An 18,582-nucleotide genomic window follows, 5' to 3' on the forward strand; every position below is an offset into this window, starting at 1 on the left:
AAGCATCTGAGGGCAGGTGACTTCAGCTGGGCCCCGGTACCAGCGCAGTCCAGGCTCCTGGGCCTGGTGGGGTTAGGCCCTGAGGCAACAGCACAAGGGCAGGCCTGGGAAGGAACAGGGCACAGAAGGTTCGGAATCGGCTCTCTCTAGAGCTTTCCTTGGCTGGCTCTTCAGGAAGCCCTGGAATGCAGCTCCTGGAGCCTGGCACAAAGACAGAGGCTGGGCATGCACTGCTGCCCCCTGCCCTGAGGTCCTGCCAAGCCTGTAATTTGCCAACTTTTGTGAGCCTGAGTGGTTGGTTCTGGTTCAAGGGCTCTAAGCTGGCTCAGTCCCAAATCAGGGCCTCTTCCTGGGCCTCAATGAAGCATGCCCATGAGTCAGCACTAAGATGTGGATGGAGCAACAGGCAAGCAGAACATGGGACTGGGTGCAGGTGCTGTGATGGAGGGGCTGGGGTAGTACCTGGAGTAACCCACATCCTTACAGACTCCAGTGGCTGCAAGATCTTTGCCCCTGTAGATCTTTCCAGAAAAGTTTGGTTATAACCACTCTATTCCACAGATGATGGCAGACTGGTTCCACAATGCTTACAAGGGTTAGCAGAGTTGTAGGATGCACACCTGAATCACCACTTCCCCTCTACCCAGGTACAGCTGTCTGAGAACCATGGCACATCCACAGTGCTGCACAGTCGGCTGAAGGAACACTAAGGAGGTGGGTGAGGGGTGGGGTAGGCCTTGGCCCTCACTTCTTTATTGTATAACAATACTTCATTAAAATAACATCACACAGTTTATCTTTTATTAGACATTATTTTAATACCATATCAAACACCTTGACTGATGAAGAAAGCTTTTCTCCCAAGCTTTGAACATTTTTAAACATTTTATAAGTTTTTTTTTTTTAAATATATAAATACAGAAACCTATCTTGCATGGGCTGATGCCATGTGTGAACATCAATGGCTAAATGTTCTCAGAGTGCCTGAAAACAGGGGTAGCAGGATATGTTTATTTAGTCTTTTGTTTATTTAGTTTTCTGGGGGGAAAAACCCACAAGGGCCTAAGAAAAATGTTCAGGCATTTTTGCAGGACACTTGTGGTTGTTAAATCCTCTGAACTGACCAGAACCAGGAGGAAAGAAGGGGGAAGACATGGGAGAAGAGGTGGAAAAAAGTCCTTGATGGGTGTATTTTTTTTTTTTTTTTGCCAGGGGGTGGGGGGCAATGAAACCAAGATATTAGGGTCCCTTGGGGAGAAAAGTGCAAAACCAAGCCAGAAAAATGGGAGGGAGAAACAAAACAAAAGCAACCCAACCCCTAGATAGAGGCTGGTGACACCGAGAGCTGACTGGGTGCTGGGTGAAGGAAGAGAAGGTGTGTGCCCGCCCGCCGTCAGAGCATTAGTGGCAAGGACGCGGCCACATTTGGTTCTGTCGCTGAGTGGGTTATAGCTAATCTGTAAACATCACGAGGGAAAACACCAGTCGACACTAGACTTTTTTTTTTTTATATATAATTTTTTTTTTTTTTTTGTAAACACTTTAAAGACAGACCCACAATGCCTTTCAAAGGTGAAAAAGAAAATGCCCTTTCCCTCCTGGGCTGAGGGGGGAGGGGAAGGATAGCGGTGATTTCACTCTTCTCTCCAACTCGCTCTCATCCAATCTGGTGTTCTCAGGGAAGAGGGAGAACCGTTTTCTGGAAGTCAGTGCAGAAGAGGTGCCCTGTTCCCACTGGTGTCCCAAACTCAGCTCTGCCCCAGTGTCCGATGAGCCTCCTCTCAGGAACAGGGCTGTCTGTCCCTGTGTGGATCGGAGTAAGTCAGCCGTGCTCGTCTGGCTGAGGGCTGGCTGCTGCATCCCACAGTGGCAGCAGGTGTCCTGCTGAGAGCAGGCTGGCCAGGGCGTCTGTGGTTCCATCCAGGTGGGCCCCCCCGAAGCCAAACATCATGCCGGGAATCTGGACCCACGCCGCAGGGCCAGGCTCCACTCCCTCTGCCTCACTCTCACCCTTGCTTTTTCTTCTCCCCTTGCCATCAGTTTTGAGGTGAAGGTAAAAGAGCAAATGTCCCTGATTTGTCTGACATCATCAGCTGTTCTGGGCATTTACTTGGAATAAATAAAATAAACCTAACAAAAGAAAACAAAACAAAGGAGAGAGAGAGAAGAAAGAAAAGAGGCCCCCAACCTTTGGATATGAGTGAGATGAAGTACAGCTGAGTGTTTTTTTCTGGGGATTTTGTCTATTTGTTTGCCAGAAAAAAGAAAGCGCCAGCCCAGAACTCAGAAGGGACAGTGGGGTGGGGGACAGAAGAGGGTGTCAACATGAAGCTGGGTGCCCTGGGGAAGAAATGGAGAGGACAGACTCAATGGTTACACTGGGAGACACATGTGCACACATGGGAGGGAGATGAGGTGCCTGGTGCAATCAGGACCCTGTGCTGTGGGACAGAGGGGCCAAGTCTCTGGAAGTGGGTGAGGGAGGTGGCCTGCAAGTGGAAGAACCAGCAGTGAAATGCCCACTGAAAGCGCTCTGCAGTGGACAATGCGCTGTCCACAGGCTGTCTAACTCTGAGTGCATGTCCATAAGGCCACAGGGAGTCATTCTTCCCATCACCAAAGAAGTGGAGACACAGGTGAGTGAGGACAAGGTGCCACCGGCTGCAAACCCGAGCTTATCCACTTCTGTCTGAGTATGTTCCCAGAGGATCTTTCAGAACTTTCCTCAGGGAGATTCACCCTGGACATCCGGAATATGCTAATCTTTCCCCAACTAATTCTACCTCTTCTGAGTATGTTCTTCATGAACATGTGCACCTGAGTGTGCATCCCTTATGTTTCCTTAGGAAAAATCTCTTCCATTTCCATTAACTACTTACAGATGACGCACCTCAGTTCCCCCACCACCAGGCCCCCAGTGACACAACCCTGAGCCTGGAGCACCTCCAAGCACGGGCTCACCTTTGAGAGGATTCGGCAAGCAAGCCCGACAGGGTCAGTCCGCAGGGTGTTCTGGACAAGATCTGTTCACTTCAAACCACGAGTCTATGCAGCTGAGGACGGGGGGGAGGGAGGAACAGCAAGGGGAAACCATGTTAGCCGTTAAAACACACAGTCTTGGCAAAGGTGGCTCTTTCAGGGGTCAGACTACTAAACAAAGGTTCCCTAAATCTCTCCTGGAAGAACCCCAGGAAAAAAATCATGTACCCGCTGCTTAAAGCAAGAAGGGAGGACATCAGGATTGGTTTTGGTTCAGCAGTGTCGGCAGTGGTGTGCAGGCTCAGGGAGACCTGGCGTTAGAGGAAGACCTGGAGTTACAGGAAGGGAGGGGACCAAGGCCAAATGAAGGGGCAGAGGAAGATGGCAACAGCTACTGGTGAAAAGGTGAGGTGGGGTGCAGGGACTGTGCAGGGTGGCTAGTCAACTACCTCTAAGGCTTGAGGTGCAGGGAGTAGGAATAAAGACATGGCGGGACTGGCAAGTGCTCCTGCTTCTAGGGTCCTGATAGAGCACCCTCCCGGGTTAAAGGAGCTGTGAGGCTCTTCCCCAGTGGATACCTTCTCAGAAGACTCCTGAGATCTACCTGATTTGGTTGCAAAGGTGGAAAGAGGATCGGGACCCTCAGGCTATGGTGACTAAGAAAGTGAGCCAGGGAGGGGGCGTTTAGTTTACAGAGAACAACTGCCCCAAGACAGGGTCCCGATTTGTAAACCAACCTGGGCTTTTTCAAAGACAGAAACCAGATGGATAATGTGCACAAGACTCCCCCAGGACAGGGGTTGTCTTTTCTGGTTCTGGTTAGTTCCTCCCTGGGACACTGCAGGGCTCTGTGCTGAGACTCAGACCGTGAATCATAATTATCCCCTAGGCCAACCATAAGCCTCTGCACCAGTCACATCCACGTATCAGGCATAGTGGTCACACTAGACTAGTGGCCCCAGGCTGGACTTAGAGAAGCCTGTGTGCCAAGAAGCAGCTCTGGGTTTGAGGAGTAGAGAGCAGGTGGTGGCCACAGGAACACAGGGCACCCTCTCTTCTTGGGCAAGAAGGTATCCTTTTTCCACTTGGAAACAAGAATAAGGCTCCTGCTGAAGCCTGAGGATGAATCTTGGCCCTGCTAATTATAGCAGCTGTTGGTGCCCACAGATTGGTGCCCATGGACTGTGGCTCTTTCTGCCTCCTGGCCCTCTGGGGAGAAGGGCAAGCACAGGGCAGCAAGGACACCCTCCATGCTGCCTCTCTCACCCTGTGGTATGGAGAGGTCTACACAGAAAGAAAAGGCTCAGGGAGACAGATGAGAGTCAAGTTCTAGGTAGGATCCTAAGTACCTCCAACCTGTGCAGCTCCCTACCTGCTCCCACCATCTGAGCCATTAAAACAGAGCTGAACCTCAGGCAATTCTAGTACTTTGTATCCCTATAACCTTCCCATTAACACAGTGACACTGGGGGGGTCCTTGGTGGGAGGAGATATCCCACAAAGGGGACAGACAGAATGGCTGGTGATGAGGGTCTGCTTGGTGGGATGTGGGGCATGCTGAGCTGCTCCTGCCGGGCCCTTGTACCTTTTATGATAGATGCACAGGCAGGGCAGCCTGGCTATCGTGTCCCCCTGAAGCAGCTCCTCCAGGCAGATCACACACTCACCCGCATCTTTTGTCAGCACATCATCTGCAAGGAGGACAGGAAGGGCAAGGGGTTAGTCACCAGTGGGTGGGTGGCACAAAGCAACTAGTTGGGTGGTCTAGCAACTAGCCTGGTAACCCAAACTGCCAGGCTCTGTGGGTACACAAACTTGAGCAGTAGAACCCTGACATCGAGACCCTCACTATGGAGACAAAACATGTCCACATGTTAAATATCTGAAAACAGGAGTTAATCCTAAAGTGAAATTAACCTAAGGTCCAGGAGGACCAAAAAAATATATAAATAAATAAATAAAAATAAAAAGGGGGGCTAGGGATATAGCTAAGTTGGTAGAGTGCTTGCCTTGCATGCACAAGGCCCTGGGTTCAATCCCCAGCACCACAAAAGAAAACAAAACAACAACAACAAGAACAACAAAACGCTTGGAGAGTGCTAGATGCAGCAAAGACAGGATGAGGCAGCCTTCTCCATTAATACACTCCCCTCCCCACACACTTACTCCAGGGGTGCTGATTTCTGGTTTAGAAAAACAGCACTGGGTAGGGTGCTCAAGGCAAGAGTGAGTGGAGAACGAGGTGCTCCAGCAAACACCTGTCCATGAATGTTCACAGCTGTGACTCCCAATACCCAAAGGTGAAAACAGTCCATGTCCACCAGCTGATGAATGGAGAAACTGAAGAGTATACCATACATAGATACTCCTCCAAGAAAAGGAAGGAAGAACTGATACATGCCACAATGTGAATGAACCTTGAAAATACACTGAGAGAAGACAAACACAAAGGCCACCCATTGCATGATAGCATTTATACGAAATGTCCAGAATAGATAAAAGGTAGACCAGGGCTGGGGGCAAAGAAATGAGGAACCAATGCTTAATGGGTAAGGGGTTTTCTTTGCTCCTTTAAAATTTTTCTATTTAATTGTGGTAAGAACACTTAGTATGAGAATCAACCCATTTAACAAATTTTTTCCTTGTAACAATTTTTAATGTGCAGTACAGTATCATCAATTATGAGCACAATATTGTACAGCAGATCTCTAGGATGGATTGTCTGGCACAGCTGAAGCTTTATGCTCACAGCACAGCAACTCCCTACCTCTTCCTCCTCCAGCCTTGGCAACCACAGTGTGCCCTCCAGTTCCATGAATCTGACTACAGACCTCAGAAGTGGAATCAAGCTAGAGCCAGACAGAGATTGTAGTTGCACGACACTGTGTGTCTTAAATGCCATTCAACTGTACATTTCAAATGGTCAATCCTCCGCCCCCCTTTAAAAAAACTTTTTTTTTTAAAATTGTAGATGGGCAAAATACCTTTATTTTTAAAATTTATTTTCATGTGGTGCTGAGGATCAAACCCAGTGCCTCACACATTAGGCAAGCGCTCTACCACTGAGCCACAAACTCAGCCCATCATGTGAATTGCACCTCCATTTTAAATAAAAGAAAAAGAAAAAAAGAAGACCATGCTTCCCTTCCAAAGAGAATAAGAAGGTAGCTCCTGCACATGAGGGGGTGCAGCAGAACCAGGAATGAGAAAGCCAAGAGAACAGGTGAGCACCATGACGGGCTCAATGGTCTTTTCTTATATTTCTTTCTTTTTTTTGTAATATTTATTTTTTAATTGTACACAATACCTTCATTTTGTTCATTTATTTTTATGTGGTGCTGAGGATCAAACTCAGGGCCTCACATGTGCTAGGCGAGTGCTCTACTCAGAGCCACAACCCCAACCCTTTTCTTATATTTCTTTTCTTTTTTAAAAATTTATTTATTAGTTGTAGTTGGACACAATACCTTTATTTTATTTATTTATTTTCATGTGGTGCTGAGGATCGAACCCAGGGCCTCGCACGTGCTAGGCAAGTGCTCTACTGCTGAGCCACAACCCAGCCCCCTCTTATATTAAAAAAAAAAAAAAAAATTTAAGTTGTAGTTGAACACAATACCTTTATTTATTTATTTATTTTTGCGTGATGCTGAGGATGGAACCCAGCGCCTCACACATGCTAGGTGAGCACCCTACTGCTGAGCCACAACCCCAGCCCCTATATTTCTTCTTCTTCTTCTTCTTTTTTTAAAAAATATTTTTAGGGGCTGGGGTTGTGGCTCAGTGGTAGAGCACTTGCCTCATGTTTGTGAGGCACTGGGTTCAATTCTCAGCACCACATATAAATCAGTGAATAAAATAAAGGTCCATCAACAACTAAAAAGATATTAAAAATATTTTTAGATGTACACAATACATTTATTTTGTTTATTTAGTTTTTTTAATGTGGTACTGGGGATCAAACTCAGTGTCTCATGCGTGCTAGGCAAGTGCTCTACCACTGAGCCACAAACCAATCTCCACTTTCTTATATTTTTGTAGCATTCTATATGATGGAGACTCAAAAGTATCTGAGCCATAGTCTCAGGATTCAAGGAGTATAGCCAGGAAGGCTAAATGAGAAAATAAAATGTGTACCATGATGGTCCTAGATAGCCTTTTGGTACACAGAGGCCCAGGTATAAGGGGTATGGAAGAAGTTATCCATTCAGGGTGGGGACTGTCCAGGGAGGGCTTTAGAGAAGGCCACAATGAAGTAAGCTGACAGGCAAAGGCTTGGGTGCAGTGTAGAGATTCCATGCAAAGGTGTGTTATGTATGTACCTTTGAACTGCAGGAATTCTGCTAAGTCAGGTGCAAAGAGATCCGTGGGGCCGCAGAGGGAGGTGAGACAAGGTTCCCTAGGACAAACTTGCCAACCTGTGCCGTGCTGTGTGCCTGAATCTTGTCTACTTAACCAAGAAGCACTGGAGGTGCATCTTGATTCCAGGAGTTCTGGAAGCTCCTGGAGAATGGACTGGAGGAGTCTGAAGATGGAGAACCCACTCTGGAGACCAACATTGTGCAGCAGTGCACATGCTGACAAGGATTGAGCAAAGAGGGGTGTTTGTCACTAGAGAGGAACTCTGGGGGGCAGGCATGAGCATGAGCACAGAAGCGATGAACTGAGTCAGATGGGAGGTGTCAATCCATTAGGCATCTCCATAGGGACATGCTAATGGAGACCTCCTGGAGTCCAGATGTGGGATGCAGAATAGAGAAAGCAAAGACAGATGTGCGTTAAGATTAATATATGAAGGACAGGTGAAAGAGGCAATATAAGGTTACCCATCAAGTGAGCAGACTATGCCTGGAGGGAGAGCTTGCAGCAGGATCACTTCTCGACACTCAAAGACTTTTGTTTTTGAGCCCTGTCAGTGATACAAACTGACATTCCACATGCATGTTTCCTGAGCCTCGTGATCCTACAAGCTAGCAAGGCACACAGTATTGTTCCCATTTTGTGAACAAGGACACAAGCCCAGAGAAGTCCCGCATCTTGCTTGTGAATGGTCGTGTTGGGACTGTGACTGCTAGGGTAGCCTCTTCTGTTGCTGTTTGTGTCCTCTAATTACTTTGGTGGAAAGGGAAATACTAGGAAATCATAAAAATCAGGGTTTTTCATTCCCAGAAAGATCTATGATTTAAAACTCCCATGAGGAACCCTGAGGAAAAAGCACAAAGTAGAACTGATTTGATACTTCAGTCTCTGTGCCACAGGAATTGTGAGAGAAATCACTTGGCTTCTCAGACACTAGGACAACCTAAGGTCATTTTCTCTGTTGACGTCTGGCTAACCTGAGGGCCCACCAGAAAGGACAATGAACAGAAAAATGAGCAGGCTCAAAGCCTAGCTTCCAGAGAGGATGGAAGCATCCACAGACATTCTTGGCCATTTTTTCCCTCCTGTGTCTTGGGCATCTCACCCCTGAAATGGGTGACATAAATGATATCCTTGACATGATTACAGCTCTCCCTGCCCCTTCACATGCTCCTCCCTCTAGACTTGAGGTGAGTTCCTTGGAGTGTGGCAACACCATGATCCTGAAGCAGATTCCCCTTGCATTTCCCCTACTCAAGGGTGATTCAGCTCTGAGCGCAAAGGGCAAGGTAGACTTCTCTAGGTCCCAAACAGCTCCCCACAAGGGCTATGGTAATTTTCCCTCTGCATGTGCTCTAGGAGGGCCCTTGTGGCCCCCAGAAGCAACGATATGGGTTGGGTAGAGGAGGAAGGCATGCCGATACAGCTTAGGGGCTTTCTTCTTCAACAGGAATGAATTTGACTCTTCTCCCTCTTTACACTAGGGGAAGGGGAATGAGAAGGGGAAGGGTGGTTCGCTTTCTTATTCTAGGCTGAAAGGCCAATATTCCAAGGGCTCAGACTTGAGCATCTGTAGATTCAATGCAGCCTTTTCCTGGCCATTTCACAAAGCAGTTTTATATACCTTACCAGCCAGCCTGGGTCTGTCACACTGGTGGGAAGAAGTACAGTGTGCAGCTGCCCTGCTGGGCTGGCACATGGCAGGAAACACATTTCACTGGGACTAGGTTACAAAAGGCTACCTGGAGGTTCCTGGGGGTGAGGAAGAGGTGAGAGGTTTGGAATCTGACTGCACGGGGAAGCCAGCAGTGCCCACACCTAGCCCAGTGCCTAGGGAGTAGCATTCTTGCATGGCAGAAGGTAGGAGGAACACAGATCTGCAAGAGGTCTGCGTGGGCTGAGTAAGACTTCCTGTCCCAATCCCCGGGGCTCTGGGAATCAGCAGCCCCCAGGTGTTCCTGGATTTGTAGCAAGGACTAGAAAGGCTGAAGCAGAAGCCTGGCGTTCAACTGGTTCCCACTCGACTTCCATACCCATCTGACAGGAACCTGCGGCCCACAGCCACATGCTGAGGCCACACTGCAGATGGACTCAAGTGCCAAGGACTTGGCATGCCCAGGACCCAGGAGGAGGGGCTCAACAAATGCTGGATGATGAGAACACAGGAGCAAAGCTGAGCTTTCTGCCTTTGGGTTCTGCCTTTTTCTTACCATCTCTCAAGCTGTTCTCAACCTTCTTGATACCATGTACAAAGCAACCAATGTCACTGGCCTGGCTGGGGTGGTACTGGATGGTGCCAGTGCCTGTTCTTGCAACCCGACCAGTGAACCAAGTAAGAATGGAGGGCAAAGCTCTCTGGAAACCAAGTGGGAGGTGTGATGCCTGCGGCGGACTGAGGTGGAGGTGATGGCATACTTCTCTCTCGCTGAGATCAGGGGCAGCATTTCTAGCAGCTGTTTTTGTCAAGGAAAAGAAGTCAAAGAGGAGGGTCGGAAGGAGAAGAAGGAAAAGGGCCCTCATTCCTTTGGGCCAGCAACATGGTAGGAGCCTCACAAACAAATCTCAGGGAATCCTAAGAACTTGGGGTGGAGTCTTGGATAAGTTCATGAAGTTGCTAAATGGCTGTGACTCTCAAGTTCAAGCTCCTTCCACCCTGGCACCCTGCCTCCTTCCATTAAAGGACTAGGCTACATAGGCCTATTCCCTTGGGTTTCAAAAACACTACTATCTCAGAGACAGCTTCAAATTTCCCCATTTTTTTGAAGTGTGCATGGGGTCTCAGAAGTAGTAGAGAAACACAAGTGTGTGCTCAGAGTAGGCAGTAGACAGTTCAGACAGAAAGATGACCCTGTTGCCCTCTGGCATGCTAGGCTTGGCTCCTCTGCAGAGATCTGTGGCAACACATACCCCAAGGGACCCCCAGAGCTGCTGGTAGCACAGGAGTTAGGGGAAAGGCTGGTGTGCACTTCTGAGCAGCAGCTGAGAGCAGGACCATGTATACATGTTTGTTTCTTAATGCCTTGTGACAGTGACAACGAAAGTGGGAGCCAGAGGGAGAACACCTAGCAAATGATGCAGGCTCTGTCCCTGGCCTCACTTCCAGTTTATGTGTGGAATACTGGCTGGTCTTGCACCCTCTTTAGTGCAGAGCTGCTGGCCCAGTCTGCTAGAGAGGAGTCCCTAGGGCATGCCCAGGACAGGGTAGCGATACCAATGTCAGGCCTTGCTGGCTCCTTCCATGGGATTCTGGGGTGCTCTACCCTTTAGGCAAAGGAAGATTTTTTTTTGTGGTGGTGGTATGGGAGATTGAACCCAGGGACACTCTACCAATAAGCCATACCCCCAGTATTTCTTTTTTATTTTGAGAAAAAAGTCTCACTAAGTTGCCCAGGATGTCCTTGAACTTGTGATCCTTCTGCCTAGCCTCCTGAGTAGCTGGGATTATAGGCATGTGCCACCAGGCCTAGCCAAAAGGGGAACTCTAAAGCAGCAAGTGTGCCCTACCAGCAGCACCCCATCCCAACACCTCAGGACTAGGAGGTGCAATCCAACCAATTTGGTGAATTAGGCTGCAATGAGGATAACCCAGAAAGGTGAGCCGACTAAAGTGCAGGCCTGGGGTGCTCCATCTTTACAGAGTTTGCCCACACTTCCACACAGCGTCTTTTCTAGTGTTTTCCCCACTGGCACCAAGTCCCTGCAGGCCTCCCTCCCTCCCACTCCTCATGACCCAGCAGTGGCCAATCTGGCTGGTCAGATGGTCAGAAATGGCTGGCAGCCCTGGATGAACTCCCTCTTCTTTTTCCCCTAGCAGGAGGAACATCAGGACGGACACTGTCACAAATGCCAGGCTCCAGCTTCTGGCCAGCATTTATCAAAAGCTCTGGGCAGAGCCTTGCACAGGGCTGGGTTAATTCCTTGGCCAGGATAAGGCTTTCCTAGTCCCAAGATAAGACAGGTTACTTCCATCCCAACATCAGGGTCTCTAATGGTAGGAGACAAAGGAAAAATAAGCACCTATTTGTGCAGGTCTGCCAGCTCAGGGTACCAGAAAACAGGAGGCTTTCTGCTTTTAGGAGAGCCACATTTGCTCTCCTTTAAAGAATGCTTTATAGCATTTCCAGAGAGGGGAGGGCGGGCATAATGAGTCAAGAAGCTGGGCATGGGCCTGGGCCCCTGAACAGAACTGGGAGAAGAGTCTCCTGAAGAAGCACATGCTGGCCACCACACTCTCCTTGACTCTGCTGCAAACCCCCTGCCCAATGGAACCCCTCAGTGCTGAGGAACCCTGACTGGTCTTAGAACAGCACCCCTAAGCTTTCAGGTGACCCCCCCCCCATGGAATTGTGATTCTCCTTTAGTAGGGGCAAAACTGAGATCCCTATCTCAGAGCTTGTTCTGCTATCTGAGCAATTTGAAGGTCAAAATTCGTGCATGTATTTTTCAAAGCAAGTTCGTCTATTCTCAGAGCCACAGAGATGTTGAAAAGGGACAGAAATGAAAAGGCCCATTGAAGCTGTCCACATTTACCCACAACCCAGCCTCCCACCTCCTTCCTCTCTCCTGCATAGCATCTTTATCTGCCAGGAGTCCTATGGATCTAACAGTACTTTGGGGCCTACACCCTTCCCTACCCCTAACCTCTGCTGTTCATAAGCCTCCCCAGCTGGTGTGTGTCCAGGAATACCAGGTGTTGGTCTTCACTTTTTCTTTTAAGTACTGGTTGAACCAGTTAAACTAGTCTTGCCTTTCCTAAGCTTGGAAGAAAAAAAGGAAAAGAAAAAAATCTGGCAGGCAGCTACTGGAGATATTTGGAACTCTCTGCTCAGGCCAACCCCCATAATAAGAAAAATACTACTTCTATTTGTCTCATTTAGGAGGTTTCTACTTTTTTTCTTTGGTGGTCGACTAAATTCCATCTTACATAACCATCATAAATTTTCTAAAACTTTCCCCAATTGTTGCCAGCAACTTTGGAAGGTGAATGTGTGGGGGTGTAGATGGGAAGTCTCCAAGGGCAGTGACCAGGAGTTTCAGTGACTTTTCATGAGAAAATAGAACTTCTTTATCATCTAAGAAAGCCTCACCTTGCATTCTTTCCAGAAAGATTCAAAGAGTTCACACCTCAGAGACTCCAAATGTCTTTAAAAGATAAGGCAATACAAAGCACACGAGGCTAAGGTGATGAGAAATTATGGTAGAATATATTCCTGGAGAAACCATCTGTGGCCCTAAAGTGCGAGTGCTCCATCTGAACTAGAATGCTCCTGGTATGCCCTAGGGACTCCTCTCTTCACACACAAACACACCCCCCCCCCAGGTTGCAAATGCAGTCCTCCCTGCTAAAAAGGTTTAAGCATTTTCAGAAGACAAAGATTGAATATGAGGAGTTCAAGCCACCAAAGCCTCCTTTCCACATTACTCATATACACAGAGGGGCTGGAAATTGAGTCTGAAGCACCTTCATCACTTTCATACAACTCTACTCACAGGATAGGAAGTGACTGGCCTGTGGCCTCTCTGCCTCTGGTGGTAAAAGATTGACTTAAAAATTTTTTTTTTATACAGTGTCTCACTATGTTGCCCAGGCTGGCCTCAAACCTATGATCCTCCTGACAAAGCTCCTGAGTAGCTGGGGTTACAGGTGTGCCCATCACACTCAGCAAGGATTGCCTATTGCAAAAGAACCTCAAGTTTATTTTTTATTTTGGTGTTGGGGATTGAACCCAGGGGTGCTTTACTACTGAGCAACATGCCCAGCCCTTTTTAAATTTTATTTTGGGACAGGGTCTCATTAAGGTGCTGAAGCTAGCTTCAAACTTGAAGTCTTCCTACCTCAGCCTTCCGAGTTGCTGGGATTACAAGTGTGTGCTACCATGTCCGGAAAGAGCCTCAAGTTTAAAGACTCTAGCTTACACATATGCACATACGCGCACCCCAGAAAGGTGGCATCTCAAGTAAGATGAGGGGAAAATGAGAAACAGAATAAAAATAGTAGCCCTCGACCTCCAGCTGGCCAATATAAGGGACCCTCCCCTAGGCTGCTGGTGGGAGGGCGACCAGGAGCACCAGACACTCAAGTGCTGACATGGAGGAGTTCCTGGGGACATCTGAAGGTGTCATGGGCAGTTCTCTGGGAGAAGAGCTGGAGACCCTCAACTTCCCATTTTCTGGCATGGTGGTGTGGGATCACTCCTAACTCAGGGTGGCCCCGAGAACATTCTGTCCTTCACAGCTATTCCTCAGTTCTTCCTTACAACTCTAAGGGCCAAGTCTGCTATAAGGCATCTTTGTGTTCTTATGACAGCAAGGGCAGTGTCTACAGAGAGGTCTCCCCAGCAACACATAGGACAAAAAAGTCTTCAGGAGGCGTCAATACATGTGGGGCAGAAGTGAATAGAGCATTTGAGGCTGTGGGTGGGGAGGGCCATGAGACACAGGGAAGACTACTCTCCCTCCATGGTTCCAGACAGAGATGGTCAACAGGGACAAAGCTGAGCTTGAGTGTGGGAAGCCTGGAGCACACATAACAATGGATCCAGGAACATGGCGGCCGCCAGTCTCTGGGGAACAAGGAAAGGCTGTCTACTGGGAAAGAAAGGGTTTCCAGATACTAAGCAGGAAATATAGGGAAAGGAAACACCAGGAGTAGAGTCAGGGCATGATCTGCCCTGTAGCTGAGGAAAGCAGGTAGCATTCCTGCCCACAGAAATAATCTTTTGGCCATGCAAGTTAAGTAAGAGATTTGAGAATACAGGTTGAGTATCCCTAATCAGAATATCTGAAAACCTGAAGTGCTCCCAAAATCTGAAACTTTTTTTCCCTTGGTGTTGAGAATTGAACCCAGGGCTTTACACAGGCTGGACAAGTGCTCTACCATTGAGCCAAATCCCCAGTCCCCTGAAATCTTTTGAGTGGTGACATGGCTCCCCCAAATTTCAGATTTTTTGGATTAGAGATGTTCAACTGGTAATGTCTATGTAAATGTCCCCAAATCTGAAAAACTCCCAAATTTGAAACACTTCTGTTCTAAGCGTTTCAGATAAGGGTTACTCAACCTGTGGTAGGATATGTTTTCAGCAGAATTGAGCAGATCAGATTAGTCACCGATTTATTTCCCAGAATCAATGGCTGATGCTTTATGTGGGAAGAACATATCTGGTGTGAGGAAAGCCTTTCCAGGAAATGTCCATTGTTAGGATGGGGGCAAGGAAAAACAAGTCTTCAGATTCTGAGATACCATAACTCTTCTAGTCCCTGCTCTGACTTTTTTTTTTTTTTTTTTTTTGTGGTGCTGGGGATTGAACCCAGGGCCTTGTGCATGCAAGGCAAGCACTCTACCAGTGGAGCTATTTCCCCAGCCCCCCTGCTCTGACTTTAATTTGAGAGGCTGGGCCTACTGCAGGGTTAGCCAACACCCATGAAGTTCTCTGATGAACAGAATTTGGAGATCAGTTTAAAGACATAAGAATGGACAACCACAGTGCCCCAGCAGCATAAGCTAAGCAGCACTATGCCTTCTATCTGGAAAACTGCCATAAGAAGCCTATGGAAGGCCTTGCCTCTCCCACGACCACTGCCAACCATGTGTCAGGCTCTGTGCTAAGGTAAGGGGTTTTCTGTGTAATATATCTTAGGTCAAGAATCCCATGGATGAGGGAATGCTATCACCATTTTATGGACCAGAAAACTGAGGCCCTACTATGCTAAGCAACTTATCTGAGATAATAGTGAGTGGTAGAGGAAGGTCCAAACTCAGATCAGCTGAACTCTGAATCTTTACTCATAGTATACCAGGCAGTTGTTGACACTTTTTTGTCCCTGGAGATATTAGGGAGACTTGAATGTCACAGAATCCTGGGCTCCATGATCCCCCCTCCTGCTATATTCACTGCTTAGTTTCAGGGCAGCCTCCAAGGTAGGAAGCCTTGGTGGAGCATTGAGGCTATGTGACAGCACTTGAATCCATAAAGGGTGTCCTTAGATTCACCGATTCCCTCATGTTCTCTGCTGCAGGGAGTCAGAGGGCTTAATCAGGTGTTCACCTGAGTTGCAAAGTGAGGTGATGACCAGGCTTCCAGTATCCTGTGCATACCACCAGCGCACAGGCTCCTATTCCCCAGGGAGGGACAATGCTCCCGCTAGCCCCCTTTGCTGGCTTTTAGAGTGAGTCTGGCTATCTTGGGGCCTGCTATGGTCAGGTGTGCAAAGGATGAAAGAATGGGTATGTCCATGAAACAGAAGGGGTAGAGGGAAGATTATTGATGAAGCCCTGAGAGCTTTCACGGTGCCATGGACCTGACCCTGGGCCTACCTTTCTTGGCCCATTTCTTTGCCACTAACTTGTACTCCCAGCTCCCTGAAACAATAGGTTTCTTATCACCATGTAGGCATTCCTGCCGTAAGGCGAATAAAACTGTACAGTTCCCCTCAATCAGAGCCTCTCCCAGAACTGGCTATACCCACAACAACCTCAGGAGGCCAGCAAGGCCCAGCCCTTACCATTGTATGAGAGGCGAGGTTTGCTCAGACACATTATAAAGTGCATTTCCATCTCATCAGAAGCCACAGACTTGGAGCAAATGGGGCACTTGAAACCTGAAAGAGAGGAGAACAGAATGAAATGTCTTCTCCAAATCCAAAGGATCTACAATAAATGTAGACACACTCAAATGATGTGTGTAGGGGTAGCATCAACATGGACAATGACAATCTAGACCATCATGACTGTGGCCTTCCCATCACAGCCTTTGGCTCCCAGTTTTCTCTAAGGCTCTCCTGTCACATACCCTTTGATAATGTTAAACAGAGGTCACCGATACGTGGTTTTAGCTTAATTTTCTTCATGACCCTTTCCCAGTAGGGTCTAGTAGACAACAAGGATAGAGGAAGCAAATCAAGACAGCCGAATAATCAATCTTTTTCTATGGGGGCTACTGGGGACTGAACTCAGGGGCACTCGACCACTGAGCCACATCCCAGCCCCATTTTGTATTGTATTTAGAGACAGGGTCTCACTGAGTTGCTTAGTGCCTTGCCTTTGCTGAGGCTGGCTTTGAATTCATGATCCTCCTGTCTCAGCCTCTTGAGCTGCTGGGATTATAGGCGTGCGCCAACATGCCCAGCCTGAATAATCAATCTTTGAATAACAAAGAATTTAATATTTTTCTACCTCACAGCCTTCAAACCATTTGGCTAGATCACCCTTGGGAGGAATTACCATAGTCATTGGCACCTCCATCCCTCAACCTGCTCAGACTCCTCTCCCACCCAGCCAGGCAGCACCTTCATTCCTCACCCAGCACACCCTGTGCCTCCCTCATGGCTAAGGCAGCTGTCTTCTGGGAAGGAAAGCAGCAGTGTAGCCCTCCAAAGTGCTTCCAAATGTCACCAAGCGAAATAGCTATTTCGAGGTGCCAGGTGAACACAGGGTTTCATGATCTGCTATTTTATTCCCAGAGAAGTTTGGACCATTTATATTCCCAAAGGTTTCATTAGCACTGTTTTAGTACTAGTGAATTCTGGTCAAGCATCTTTTGTGTTGAACTCAATGCATTAAGTAAACCTAATCCCTAGATTTTGTTTTGTTTTGTTTTGTTATACTGGGGCTTGAACTCAGGGGCACTTTACCACTGAGCTACTTCTTCTTACTAAGTTGCCAAGGTTGGCTTTGAATTTTTGATCCTCCTGCCTAAGTCTCCCAAGTCACTGGGATCACAGGTGTGCACCACTATGCTTGGATCCATAGTTTTCTTTTCTTTTTTTAATACAATAGAAACGAATATTTTCAATCTTTTCCATTTTACTTTTATTGAAATAATTGTTAAATAGGTCAATTCTTTTCCATGTAAATTCTATCAAAAAGATTCACTGATATTGAAAAGTTATTTATTTGCATCAAAAAAAAAAAAGCTGCAACACAGCTTTTCTTTCGTGACTATGATTCCTACTTGCCCATCTGCACTTCCTAATATGGCATATCTAATTCCTTATGTGAAGATTTCACACTCCTGTTACTTTTTGGTCAAATTTTTCATCCACAATTTTATTTGATGTTGGTAATGACTGTCTTTAGTATTAGTTATGAAAAGATAAAAGGCCAAGCACTCAAAATTGACTGTTGTTGGTCTCAGAACAGAGAAGAGTTCATACCTTCCCAGTGTTCTTCCTGTGGCTACTTCCCTCATCTGTGTGGAAAGTTGTGACTGGGGTGGGTGGCACTGAGGTAGGAAGCAAGCTGGCACAAGCATTTGCTTCAAGTCTCCCAAATACTCTTTTTTTTTTTTTTTCCAGTGACAATGCTTTGAACTACAGGACCAAACAGTAAATTCAGGGCCTGGTTAACTATGGTCAAAATGGACACTCTATGGAATGGTCCCCAATCCCTTAAGACCTTCCCTCAAAGATTATCAATATCTAAGCATCTCAGCTAAAAAGCCTTGGAAATGGTACCAATCCAGGGACTCCAGACAAATTTTTTTTCATTTCTGACCTCTGCACAGTTAAAAAACCAAAAGACTGAAAAAAGAACTTAGGAGTAAAGAGAGTGATATTCCACCCCCAATTTTCTGGTAGAATTGGTTCTAAAATGCACCAGGCTGATTATTTTATAATCAGTTTAAAAATGTGCAGATCCAGTGCCACATACACAATGGAGAGATGAGGAATGAACCTGAGTCTCAGAATGAAGATGCTCTTCATTTCTAACCCCAGTCCCTTGGTGTTCTCACAGTGTTGTGTTTTTTTTCCAATTCAAAAGAACAAGGTTTTGTAAACTTTAAGTGGCTACAGGACACCTGCACTTTGAACTTGCTAAGTTAGTATCCCGCTTGCAGACTGAGGGCTGAGACTGTGGTAGCACAGAGGGAGGTACTCTTCAAGGTCCTTTTGAGGTGTTTAAAGTAATCTTTCACCAGGAAAAGCCTTACACTTCCTCACTTTCCTGATAACTTAGAATAGATGCACGGTTACCCAATGTAAGCATATGCACTCCCTGTATTCCAGTGTGGTTCCTTGAGTGCAGAAGGGGGGTCAATTTATAGGTAAGGCGTTGGCAAGCAGGCCACCCAAAAAGAAGGTCTACCAGGACATGTCACCAAATGTGTATGTCATGGGGGAAAAAGGATCAGAGCAACCCTCTCATTATACAGAGGAGAGAATAGGCTCCAGTGAGGCCTTGGAGTCTTGAAAGGTCACATGAGTGACATGGTAAAGCCAAGACTAGACTTCTTAGCTCTGAGCCCA

At 47.2% G+C, this 18,582-nt stretch overlaps 1 protein-coding gene across 4 annotated transcripts in view; it reads right to left on the reverse strand.

The window, feature by feature from the left end:
- Positions 1 to 787: 787 nt before the first annotated feature.
- Positions 788 to 18,582, reverse strand: part of Znrf1 (zinc and ring finger 1) — a 101,894-nt gene continuing 84,099 nt past the window's right edge. The window contains exons 2-6 of one of the 4 annotated variants that reach the window (XR_007343594.1): positions 15,841 to 15,936; positions 4,565 to 4,670; positions 3,208 to 3,290; positions 2,962 to 3,053; positions 788 to 1,803 (exon numbers count right to left, since the gene is read on the reverse strand). Coding sequence is in view for 3 of the 4 variants with exons in the window: in XM_015496068.2 (XP_015351554.1) it covers positions 2,996 to 3,053; positions 4,565 to 4,670; positions 15,841 to 15,936 (260 nt within the window). In the remaining variant the exon portion in view is untranslated. The other 3 variants (XM_015496068.2, XM_015496070.2, XM_015496069.2) reach the window with 3 other exon arrangements.

This window comes from Marmota marmota, unplaced genomic scaffold (genome assembly GCF_001458135.2).
Source record: "Marmota marmota marmota unplaced genomic scaffold, marMar, whole genome shotgun sequence".
Classification (NCBI taxonomy): Eukaryota; Metazoa; Chordata; class Mammalia; order Rodentia; family Sciuridae; genus Marmota; species Marmota marmota.